The sequence below is a fragment of the Ylistrum balloti genome, unplaced genomic scaffold, assembly GCF_031769215.1.
Source record: "Ylistrum balloti isolate Yb309-2 unplaced genomic scaffold, AGI_CSIRO_Ybal_v1 Utg370484, whole genome shotgun sequence".
NCBI lineage: Eukaryota > Metazoa > Mollusca > Bivalvia > Pectinida > Pectinidae > Ylistrum > Ylistrum balloti.
Window position 1 is genome coordinate 192,918 of NW_026782316.1, and position 13,623 is coordinate 206,540.

The 13,623-nt window shown below is 38.7% G+C and overlaps 1 protein-coding gene across 3 annotated transcripts in view; it reads left to right on the top strand.

Moving 5' to 3' along the window:
- The window catches only part of LOC132555412 (autism susceptibility gene 2 protein-like), a 229,548-nt gene that overhangs the window by 140,411 nt on the left and 75,514 nt on the right, over positions 1-13,623 (top strand). For all 3 annotated transcript variants that reach the window (XM_060219762.1, XM_060219763.1, XM_060219764.1), the window contains exons 3-4: positions 9,712-9,849; positions 11,536-11,571. In XM_060219762.1, the coding sequence (XP_060075745.1) occupies positions 9,712-9,849; positions 11,536-11,571 (174 nt within the window). The remainder of the gene's footprint in view (positions 1-9,711; positions 9,850-11,535; positions 11,572-13,623) is intronic.

Below are 13,623 nucleotides of genomic sequence, written 5' to 3' on the forward strand. Positions count from 1 at the left end.
GACCTTTCCTGCCATGGCCAGTAAAAAGTCAACAAATCCTATGTTATCATTGCCAATGTGATGTTAAATGATAAACATTTTTTTAATATAAATTAAGTCACTTGCTAGAATAGTGTAGATAATATGATTGTGACCATATAAAGTAGATAATGTGATTGTGACCATATAAGGTAGATGATATGATTGTGACCATATAAGGTAGTTGATATGATTGGCCTTTTGAGCAGGTTATCCTTTTACTAACTGGTGGCTTCCTTACTGAATAACATACTGGAGGCCCTTAACATCACATCCATACCAATTAAAGTTAAGTGTCTTCCCAAGGATATAACCATGTTGGTACAGACTAGTTTGATTCCCAGCTGTCTGCAAAACTCAAACCACCATGAAGGATTGGGAAGAGCAATTTGTCAGTAACCAGGAAAAAAAGCCCCAAAACATGAAAATGCATGAGATGTCCACAAATACTCCTGAAATGCTGTGTTACATTAATAAACATGGCTGTTTATGTAAAGGAGCGTGCTTTACCCCGCTATATATAGGGAGACATGCCACCTACTACTACAGCTTGTAAAAGGGATCTACTACAGCTTGTAAAAGGGATCTACTACAGCTTGTAAAAGGGATCTACTACAGCTTGTAAAAGGGATCTACTACAGCTTGTAAAAGGGATCTATTACAGCTTGTAAAAGGGATCTACTACAGCTTGTAAAAGGGATCTATTACAGCTTGTAAAAGGGATCTACTACAGCTTGTAAAAGGGATCTACTACAGCTTGTAAAAGGGATCTACAGCTTGTAAAAGGAATCTACTACAGATTATAAAAGGGATCTACTACAGCTTTTAAAAGGGATCTACAGCTTGTAAAAGGGATCTATTACAGCTTGTAAAAGGGATCTACAGCTTGTAAAAGGGATCTACTACAGCTTGTAAAAGGGATCTAAAGATTGTAAAAGGGATCTACTACAGCTTGTAAAAGGGATCTAAAGATTGTAAAAGGGATCTACTACAGCTTGTAAAAGGAATCTACTACAGATTGTAAAAGGAATCTATTACAGCTTGTAAAAGGAATCTACTACAGCTTGTAAAAGGGATCTATTACAGCTTGTAAAAGGGATCTACTACAGCTTGTAAAAGGGATCTACAGATTGTAAAAGGGATCTATTACAGCTTGTAAAAGGGATCTACTACAGCTTGTAAAAGGGATCTACTACAGCTTGTAAATAGGATCTACAGCTTGTAAAAGGGATCTACTACAGCTTGTAAAAGGGATCTATTACAGCTTGTAAAAGGGATCTACTACAGCTTGTAAAAGGGATCTAAAGATTGTAAAAGGGATCTACTACAGCTTGTAAAAGTAAAAGGGATCTAAAGATTGTAAAAGGGATCTACTACAGCTTGTAAAAGGAATCTACTACAGATTGTAAAAGGAATCTATTACAGCTTGTAAAAGGAATCTACTACAGCTTGTAAAAGGGATCTATTACAGCTTGTAAAAGGGATCTATTACAGCTTGTAAAAGGGATCTACTACAGCTTGTAAAAGGGATCTATTACAGCTTGTAAAAGGAATCTACTACAGCTTGTAAAAGGGATCTACTACAGCTTGTAAAAGGGATCTACTACAGCTTGTAAAAGGAATCTATTACAGCTTGTAAAAGGGATCTACTACAGCTTGTAAAAGGGATCTACTACAGCTTGTAAATAGGATCTACAGCTTGTAAAAGGGATCTATTACAGCTTGTAAAAGGGATCTACTACAGCTTGTAAAAGGGATCTACTACAGCTTGTAAAAGGAATCTACAGCTCGTAAAAGGGATCTATTACAGCTTGTAAAAGGGATCTACGACAGCTTGTAAAAGGGATCTACTACAGCTTGTAAAAGGAATCTACAGCTTGTAAAAGGGATCTACTACAGCTTGTAAAAGGGATCTATTACAGCTTGTACAAGGGATCTATTACAGCTTGTAAAAGGGATCTACTACAGCTTGTAAAAGGGATCTATTACAGCTTGTAAAAGGGATCTACTACAGCTTGGAAAAGAGGATCTACTACAGCTTGTAAAAGGAATCTACTACAGCTTGTAAAAGGGATCTACTACAGCTTGTAAAAGGGATCTATTACAGCTTGTACAAGGGATCTACTACAGCTTGTAAAAGGGATCTACTACAGCTTGTAAAAGGGATCTACAGCTTGTAAAAGGGATCAACAACATGTAAAGGGAATCAGCACACCTTGTAAATTGAACCAAGACGCCTTTTAAAATGAAGTTACAATGTGCTGGATTCAACAGAATTCCTTTTTCATCCTGCAGGGTGAATACTATGCTTTCTATAATTCACATAAGGTTAACAACTTGATGAATGGTCATGCAAATTAGATGGAGCAGTTAGGAGTAAAGTAACATTTTGAGTCCTGCTTTACAATGTTATTGCCTGGTGTTGTGTGTGGAGTTTCAGGTGTTATCACCTGTCCTAGGTGATAGTTCTAATGAGGTCTTTCAGGTAGGATTATTTGCCATGGCTTTCACTGCAGTTGTCAATTCTGTCTGAACAAACATGAAACATGACACTATTTCTGAATCAATATTTTAGCTGCTGATGATGGAGTCGCCTATCTAAAATGTTTTGGGCCATTGTGCTGTGCTAATAATGACACTAACGGGATCAGATTTACAAACTGTTTTCAAGGTCAACCTTTTGTATTGAACGATCCATCCCTGATAGAAACCTACAGGAAGAGATGATCTCCTGCTTCCTGGCCCTAATGGTAGTCCGTGCTTCCTGGCCCTAATGGTAGTCCCTGTTTTGTGGCCCTAATGGTAGTCCATGCTTCCTGGCCCTAATGGTAGTCCCTGTTTCGTGGCCCTAATGGTAGTCCGTGCTTCCTGGCCCTAATGGTAGTCCCTGTTTTGTGGCCCTAATGGTAGTCCGTGCTTCCTGGCCCTATGGTAGTCCGTGCTTTCTGGCCCTAATGGTAGTCCCTGTTTTGTGGCCCTAATGGTAGTCCCTGTTTTGTGGCCCTAATGGTAGTCCGTGCTTCCTGGCCCTAATGGTAGTCCGTGCTTCCTGGCCCTAATGGTAGTCCCTGTTTTGTGGCCCTAATGGTAGTCCGTGCTTCCTGGCCCTAATGGTAGTCCCTGTTTTGTGGCCCTAATGGTAGTCCGTGCTTCCTGGCCCTATGGTAGTCCGTGCTTCCTGGCCCTAATGGTAGTCCCTGTTTTGTGGCCCTAATGGTAGTCCCTGTTTTGTGGCCCTAATGGTAGTCCGTGCTTCCTGGCCCTAATGGTAGTCCGTGCTTCCTGGCCCTAATGATAGTCCCTGTTTCGTGGCCCTAATGGTAGTCCGTGCTTCCTGGCCCTAATGGTAGTCCGTGCTTCCTGGCCCTAATGGTAGTCTGTGCTTCCTGGCCCTAATGGTAGTCCGTGCTTCCTGGCCCTAATGGTAGTCCCTGTTTTGTGGCCCTAATGGTAGTCCGTGCTTCCTGGCCCTAATGGTAGTCCGTGCTTCCTGGCCCTAATGGTAGTCCCTGTTTTGTGGCCCTAATGGTAGTCCGTGCTTCCTGGCCCTAATGGTAGTCCCTGTTTTGTGGCCCTAATGGTAGTCCGTGCTTCCTGGCCTTAATGGTAGTCTGTGCTTCCCGGTCCTTATGTTAGTCTGTGCTTCATGGCCCTAATGGTAGTCCATGCTTTCTGCCCCTAATGGTAGTCCGTGCTTTCTGGCCCTTATGGTAGTCCATGTTTCATGGCCCTAATGGTAGTCCATGTTTCGTGGTCCTAATGGTAGTCCATGCTTCCTGACCCTTATGGTAGTCAGTGCTTCGTGGCCGTTATGGTAGTCAGTGCTTCGTGGCCTTAATGGTAGGCCGTGCTTCGTGGCCCTAGTGGTAGTCTGTGCTTCCTAGCCAAACCATAAAGGTCTGTGTGTGACCATGTGATAGAAGCCTGACATACTGGATTAACTTAGGCCAGTGTATTAATTGACAACACAATGGCAGCTTTGCTTCCAGGTGAACCCTTGAGCTTTTGAACATTGGAAGCCTGGTTTCCTGGCCTAGCCTAGACCTGTGTGTGAACTGACTTTACAATGACAGCTTTGCTTCTGGAGGCAAGCTTTGGCCTTTGTGTGAGTTGACCACACATTGGTGATGGAGATTGAGTTGGATGAATTGTTCGAGCTGTTGATCTGATTTATTGCTGCAATTGATCAGTGAAATGCTACATTGCATTTCTACCAGATACAAAGATGGCTCCATTTATGGACAGGATGATTTGTATCCATGACAAAACAGAGATAACGGATTCAGTCATTCATGGCTTTGTCAGATTTCTGATGTTAAGAACTTAATGACCTTATTCATGCTTGTTATGGTATCCATGGTGATATATTAACAAGCTGATTTAGCCTGTGATTGGTACATTTGATAAGTTGATTGTAGTTTGGAAGATTGTTGGAAAAAATATCTTCATCCAGTCTAATGGAAATCCATTCAGATACGAGTTAGAAATATGATAATTGCAAGACATTGGCATAATTTGACAGGTGGAATGATGTCCTTCTGGAACAGCCAAACATTAATGACATAGACAAGGAAATGGCTTTCTAAATCTGGGGGTGGTCTAAAATTTTCAGACTGCCAATAAACATGACATAGTTTTATAAACAAGCAGTAGAATGAGAAGAATTATTCATACATACATATATAGGTTCAATACAAAGTTTGTACGCTATCAGCATACAAGTATAGCTCACTGCCGTCACACAACATCAGCATACAAGTATAGCTCACTGCCGTCACACAACATCAGCATACAAGTATAGCTCACTGCCGTCACACAACATCAGCATACAAGTATAGTCCACTGACCTCACACAACATCAGCATACAAGTATAGTCCACTGACCTCACAACATCAGCATACAAGTATAGTCCACTGACCTCACACAACATCAGCATACAAGTATAGTCCACTGACCTCACACAACATCAGCATACAAGTATAGTCCACTGACCTCACACAACATCAGCATACAAGTATAGCTCACTGCCGTCACACAACATCAGCATACAAGTATAGCTCACTGCCGTCACACAACATCAGCATACAAGTATAGCTCACTGCCGTCACACAACATCAGCATACAAGTATAGCTCACTGCCGTCACACAACATCAGCATACAAGTATAGCTCACTGCCGTCACACAACATCAGCATACAAGTATAGCTCACTGCCGTCACACAACATCAGCATACAAGTATAGCTCACTGCCGTCACACAACATCAGCATACAAGTATAGCTCACTGCCGTCACACAACATCAGCATACAAGTATAGCTCACTGCCGTCACACAATATCAGCATACAAGTATAGCTCACTGCCGTCACACAACATCAGCATACAAGTATAGCTCACTGCCGTCACACAACATCAGCATACAAATATAGTTCACTGCCATCAAACAACAAAGAAATGCGGTTTATAGGTGAAGGTCATGTACAAAGAGTTGACAGAGGACAGAAAAAGGTTGTTTGTACAGAGGACAAAGGTCATGGTCATGTTAACAGAGGCCAAAGGTGATGTCAGCAAAGGACAGATAAATGAAATGTTCACAGAGGACTGATAAAGGTCAAGAACAAAGATAAAGGTCATATTTACAGAGAACATAGATGCTCATGTTTGCAGATGAAGGTGATACACAGAAGACAAAGTTCATGAACAAAGCTAAAGGATGTGTTCACAGAAAACTGACAAGGGTCATAAACACAGAAAAAGATTATTTTTCAAGAGGACAGACAAGAGTCATGGGACAAAAATGCATTACACAACTACATATAGGCATGTAAAATACAATAAAATACATAAAAAAAACAAAGGGCAGATGAATGTTTTATGCACAAAGGTCATGATGAAAACAAATAACTAGACAATTGAATGTCACAGTTGATTGGCATAAAACCAATATATTCCTTATATGGTTATAGGTGGAAGAAGTATTGTAAAAACCAAGAGACGTTAAGGCCAGACAAAAGATGGATAGACATGGAATTGTCAAAAGAGTAATGGCTTACACAACAATATAAATGCAATAGATTGGATGGAATTGGAGGTGTAGAATATCAAAAAACAGCTAGAGAATTTGAGTATTTGTGGAAATAAAAGCAGCCCTGAACAGAGACGAGGTATTGATTCTAGGCAGATGTCACTATGTATATACCCATAATCTTGTTGGAGATTACATAATGCGATGTTCTCCCATCAAAAATGCATTACAGGAAATTTGAGCTTGGGAAATTAAAGTGATAAAAGGGATGAATTAGGTATATATTTGTGGAGAGGTTACCAGTGGGCTGTGCCTGTAAACCAAGTGTTATATAGGATTTTGTAGATGTCATACTGGTTGTGGGGATTTCTATCACAGTTTAGTTTCCATGCAGTGCAGTCAACCATCAGAGATAGTACATAGGTGTAGTATTTAATTACAGCTATTTGCACGGCTTTGTTGATTTTTATTCCAAAACACAAAGTTTTAGAAATCTGAAGGATAAAGATAACTGGGAAGTTCTAATTAATTAGTAATCAATTACTTGTGTAATCACCTGTTGTAAAAAGATTGTGTACGGAAGATATTATCAACTCATATAGAGATTTTTGTTTCTACCATAGTAGATGAGTACCCTACCTCAGTTTTCTGGTCCATGGTCAGGGTTAAAGAATCAAAATTCACTCGAAGAACAGACATCCATAAACACTGCATGCTTAGGATACATACATCTTTGTTAGATATGATATAATTTGAAATTTGATTAAATTTAAAGTGGTCATCAGTCCAGGTGTGAAAGGGTATACCTGAGCAATGATTGTTACCTGTTATCTATGATAGGAAGAGGAGGTGGTGGTGCCTACATTGTGAAATGGCAGAGAATCAAGCTGTACTTACGTAATCTCATTCCATACATAACACAGTACACTGGAACCATAGTAATGGTGGAATAAAAACAAAAGAGATGATCATTTCAAAATTGGATTTTAAGGAGAAAAAAAATCTATATTGAAAAATAAATTAGCTAACAGAAGACATGTTGTCGTGTGATGGTGTTTGTGAGCGCTGCTGACACATGCGGGTTTTGCGACTGGGAGCTCGGGGACGATATGCCGAGGGCAAAACTGTACTCTACATGGAAGAGCCGTCTTATCCCCGTCTTTGTTGTGCTGATGGCTGTCATTAGTGGCGCTAGTTAACCCTCTAATTACAGTCATCTAGCCTTTATATTCACATGTATAACTAGTTAACTACAGCTTCCACCTCCCAATGAACTCAATTGGGGTCAGAGCTTTCTCAAAACCTACTCATTTTCTCCCAATATATGCAGCACATAATGAAAGCTGTACAATGGCATTAAAGATGTCGATAGAAAATTACATGCCACAGTAAAAAAAATTCAGATGCCATAGGCAGTGTATCATTTTCTCCAAAATGTAGGAAAAATTGTACAGCTGATACCATGATTTGTGCAAATACATTCTTGTACATCAAATGAAAATAGCCGTTTTCATGATGGATGATTGTTGGTGTAGAGGCAAGCTGTCCTTGACAAGGCTTGGTGTGATGAAATCAATTGGTACTGTTAGTTACATACATCATGGAAACTGACTTGAGGGAAATTTTTGATTGACATAACAAGTGAACAAAGTTTCCTTACTGGTGTGACAAAAATGAAATACAAGTTGTTAAGAAAATGTTTCAAGTCTTTAAAGATATTTAATGTCAGATTGGTGAAATCTTCTAAATGATGAAACACACAGTGTGAAGTATAAAAAAAAAATAGCAAGAAATAATCACTTCCTGACTTCCTATTTTCTGGTTATCCAGTAAGATTTATAACTTCCTAGCTACCCATAATGTTTCTTACTTCCTGGTTACCCATAAGTTCCTAGCTACCCATAATGTTTCTTACTTCCTAGTTACACAGAAGGTTTCTAACTTCCTGGTTACCCATAAGGATTCAAACTTCCTGGTTACCCATAAGGATTCTAACTACCTGGTTACCCATAAGGTTTCAAACTTCCTGGTTACCCATAAGGTTTCTAACTTCTGGATACCCATAAGGTTTCTAACTTCCTGGTTACCCATAAGGTTTCTAACTTCCTGGTTACCTATAAGGATTCTAACTTCCTGGTTACCCATAAGGATTCTAACTTCCTGACTCACTTTTACCTGGTTACCCAGCGCTAAACGGTTTTAAGAGCCTCTATAAGCCATTGGTGCAGCTGTAGATCCAGTAACTCTAAAATTTCTCATTATCTCTGAATTGTCTGGTGTCACTTTGCCATCCCTTAGGTCCTGTACTCTTAAAAGATCAACTATGTATCAGTGACAGTGTCCTCCTGTAGGTCCAGCATCCCGAAGAACATAAGTACTGTTAAAAGTACAAAAGTGTGCCTTCAATGTGGAGTTGGTAGAGTACACTCATACACTTGACATTTCTATCATTATACATAATGTCATTGTTACTTGTTAAGCAGGTTTTAATTGCTGAAGTAGATCTAAGTTTTAATCACCTTCGGGTAATTGAGCTAGTATCTTATTTCCTTTTAATCATTTTTCCAAACAATGACAAATGAACATACCTTTCCTTTGACCTTTTCAGAAACATTTCACTCAAGGTGTTCATGCCTCTTCAGGAAAGACACTAAATTGTCATTACTGTAAAAATGATATTTGGTTTGCATAGGGCCATCTGCAGCTTGGTGTGTCTATGAGGTGATTTTTCATAGTCAAGGTGATTGACACAACTATCGTCACATTAGCTTGGACGACGATATCCAAATGGAAAATTGGTTGTGACATTTCCTCGACTCTGAGGAGTGGTAATCCACTTTGGCTGAGTTTGTAATCGATTCTATTGGATAGTGCGCTCCTAAAAAACAAATACTAAGATGTCACCAATTGTTTTAACCCTAGGTCGTCCGGGGAGCGTGTTGTATGTGGGATTGCCGAGATAGAGCCTGCTAGAGTAGACACCAGGGACTAGCACTTTCTGGGAATATAGAAACACATTAAATGGGAACAGCTTTTAGTGCCGAGTTTAGTGGTTAATAATATCTCCCTTGAGTCATTATCAGACTGTGCTCAAAACACATTTTATAGATTGCAAGTTTACGTCTTCCTTTCCACCATTTTTTATGACGTTTTCTGCTATCGAGAGACATTTTGTTGTATGCCTAGTTGGCAAATTATGCCGTCATAGGCTAGAAAATGTGCTCCATAACCTTCGTTACCGAGCTATTGTGCTTAGGGACATTCACAGACAATCAAGACAGCTTTTATAAAGCCATTTGTCCTATAACTGTTCTTACTTTTCATTCCCTAATCCCATCTTGATAAGAGAAATTTAAAAGCAAAAAAGTCTGGTAACTTATCATTTGTAGTATAAATTGTTGAACTGCACAATATGTTGGGCCATCTTTCACCTTATTTGGTATTGTTATGTCATGATATAGACCTAAACCTTCAGCTAAAAGGTGTTTTCTCATCTTTTTTCAGATTTATATATGTGCTATATACCGCAATATATTTTTTAGAAAAATCGCAAATGATGAAGGCACAGACTACAGGAAAGTCAACGGAAAAGAAATGCTGTTTACCACATCCCCTGTATATCTGATTTCTTTCATTTCTAACAGGAATTACTTGTTTTTGTCTTTCCAGAAAATCAATCCACACTCTCCAACATTACCTGGCAACCCATTTGAGGAACCATTGGGCAGTCCACGAAGTGATCAGACAGAGGTACTTGACCACAACCTCAATGGTCCAGATCACACCTCACAGGACGTGCTTAGTGATGTAAGTCTGCTATTGTCTGTAGTTACACTTATCCTATAAGACAGCATCAGTCCTAGGTCCAAATGTCATGTGGCTATTGTATTTTAAAGTTGAAATTTCACTTATATTTTAGCTCGCCTGGCCTGATGGGTCAAATGAGCTTATGCCGTGGTGCATATCCAAACATCCAGTGTCAATATTTCCATTAAAACGCTTCTTCTCAATATCAACAGACCAATGGTCATGGTATTTCGCTAGTGGGTTGCTGGGATGAAGCCAAACAAAGTTTGTGAATAGAAATGACCTTGACCCTTATTCAAAGTCACAGGGGTCAAAATCTTTAAACAATTTCATTTGACTAACCAAAAGGTGTAGAAGCATGGAATTTGGCTGATAGGTTTTCCTAGGATGAAGTCTGACATATTCACCATAAGAAATGACCTTGACCCATATTCAAGGTCTCAGGGGTCAAAACCTGTGAAAGACTGCTTTTGATAAACCAGAAGTCCTGGTGGTAGGAGATTTCATGAAAAGGTATTTCTAGGTCAAAACCTGTCACATTTCAAGAAAAAAAAAGACATTTACCTAGAATCCAGTTCTTAAATGCCAGTGTTTAGAGTTGAGCTTTAGGAGATGATTGTTGCGAAAATAGGTTAAATCTGATTGGATATGCCCTGTTCGAATGGAAATAGCGCATGCATTAATGTATTTGTGATGAATACTGATTATATTTTTGATGAACATTGAATACCAGTTGAGCGATGCAGACCCATTATGCCTCTTTTCAGGAAGGTATGTTTTAGTTGGTAGAGCAGAGTTGCTGTGAAGTCAGGATATTGATCTAAACAAACCTAATAAACATGTCATTGACTTCACATAAATAGTTTCTCCGCACAAACTCATTTCATCAATCAATTACGTTTGAAACATCTTTTGTAAGCATTTAGACAGAGAAATATATTGAATTTACATTACTGATGTGACAGATTCTACGCAGTGTTCTTCAATTATTGAAGTGTAGTCTTTAACGGTTGTTGGTTAGAATTATTGTTGTTTCATTATTCACTTGATGAAAAAATATTTCACAAAAATAGACTGCACTATTTTTGCATAATTGTGTATTATTCAGCTTCTATACTGTTTATACTGTATCATTACTGTGAAGGATGAAATATTAGGAATATCTCATTTAATATCTTCCAACATCGGGACGTTGTTGATCTGAATCCTATTACAGATTCTGTCACATGTAGACAAATGTGAGGTGTCATTGTCTGTGACTTCATTAAAAATTAATAAAAAAAAAACAGAAAAAAAAACTCATCAAATATACACAAGTAGCATGCAGTAATGTTTTTAGTGAAAATCAGGCAAGAAAATTTTTAAAACTGCAAAGAATTCAGCCAAACTAAGAAACCTGTAAAAATAATTAATATCGAGAGCAGCTGTTAGTGTACGGTGATAAGGCACCATAGTACTTCATGGTGATGTACCAAGTCATTTACATGTAACCATAAAAAAACTTGGATACAGTAAAGGATTTAGGTTTGAGATAAACGTTAAAAAATAAGTCATAATATTAAGGAAACAGTCGGAGCAATTTAACAGTCAAAACATAAACAAAAGCTTGCATCGGCCAACACTGAAATGATACCTGCTGTGTTGGATGTTTACAAGTCCCTTTATGTTCTTTTCTTCTCATTTCAGGCAAGTTCACATTCCAGTTCAGGCAGGGGCTACCTAGTAAGTACTGTGTATAGTCACTATATAATGATTTTGTTAAATCCAGCCCATGCTCAGTAAAAAGTCCAGCCACTACAGTTGCCATGTTGATGAGATGCTGATGTAACCTCACTCCTTATTTGGAGTCAAGCTTTTGTTTTTCTCCCTGGACCTGTTCCAAGATAGTGGCATATGAAAAATATCTCATGTCCTTTAATGCAGTTACCATATTGAGGTGGTAATATTCTATTTTTGAAAATGCATTTTTAATCAGACCTCCAACTTAGTTAGATAGGACTACTCCCAGGTAACAGATAGGACTACTCCCAGGTGTTAGGTAGGACTTCTCCCAGGTGTCAGGTAGGACTTCTCCCAGGTGTCAGATAGGACTACTCCCAGGTGTCAGATAGGACTTCTCCCAGGTGTTAGGTAGGACTACTCCCAGGTGTCAGATAGGACTACTCCCAGGTAACAGATAGGACTACTCCCAGGTGTCAGATAGGACTACTCCCAGGTGTAAGGTAGGACTACTCCCAGGTGTCAGATAGGACTACTCCCAGGTGTCAGATAGGATTACTCCCAGGTGTTAGGTAGGACTTCTCCCAGGTTTTAGATAGGATTGCTTTCAGATGATAAGTACCTGTAAGTCTTATGGTCCTTAGCAGACTTTTTTAATCAAGTAACATGAAACATATATTACCAAAAAAAAAGAATCATCTCAAAAGATAGAACAGATGCACAAGTGTGGAATTCTAAGAAAAAAAAACACACATTAAGTATTGACAGTAATAACTCATCATATCAATTTCGTAATTAAAGAATTCAAAAGCATTATCATCCGTTAATGTTGAAGCTGGTTATATCCATTTTGTTTTAATTTTCCGATTTAATTTCTGTATCTGCATCAAAAGTATTAACCATACTTCACTGGAGTTGCCACAATCTGAAAACCTAATTACTGGATTGGGAACAAGTTGTTTTATTTCCAAAAGAAATCCGACTACAAATGGTTGATGAGCTCCATTTAATGGCTGGTATCATCTGTGACGATTGTTGGAGAAGTGTCACCGAGGACTACAGATCTTAGATCTAGCATCAGAAACAGCAAGGCAGACCTAAGAGAAACAGTAAAGGAAAAACATCCCTCCAAGTGCTTTTCTGGATCAATACACAGCGACTATTGCAGCTAAATAGACGAAAAAATTGCAGTCGATTCAAGAAAATCTAATTAGAGAAGAGAAGTTTCATTTGAGTTTTGTCATCAAGTTCATAATTACATTTTAAAATCAATTAATCTAAAAAGGCCATCAAATTAACAGAAGAAAATGGATAATTCAAGGTAGAGTTTGGGTTAATGGATTGGAACAAAACCTGCTCTGTTACCAACAGCAATTTCTTGCTTTCAATTACGAACGAAATGTAAAATTAGGATATTACACTTTTAAGTAAGAAAAGATTGTGAAGACGAAATTGCACAAACACATAATGTCTTTCCCTATGTTTTTACACTCATGATGGCCTTTCAAAATCTAGATTTGCCTTAAATGAATGTATAGCGTATATTTGGTGTAATGGTATGCATTATACATTGGTTGTAAGTGGCAATACCCTGCTTTGTTATAGACTAACATGGTAGTCACTTATTACAGTGTCACACCATACACTGATCCTGCTTAGTGTTATATCTTATTCATTAAACATTACCCCAAATTAGTGCTACGCGGGGAATACAGGCCGTAAGGGAAATTCAAAGAGAAATAATTGCACCTCGATCAATAGTGGACTGTTACCTTATGTGGAATTAGCCGGGAGCAGAAATTATCAGCTTTGCTTGGATTTGATGTTTTGCCTTGAGGAAGAAAGACGATAACTAATGTGTTTGGTCTCTATTCACCTGCTCCAGTGTTGCAGAATATTTTACCCTGATGTGTCTCTGTTGATGAACGTTAGTGAAGGCCAGTGAATTAAGCCAACACCAACATTGCATGTGTAGTCAAGCGTGCCCCAGTCTCAACTTGACCGATGCCCAGAGTACTGTAGGGGTTGATCAAGTCATCAACTTGTGTCAAAGCC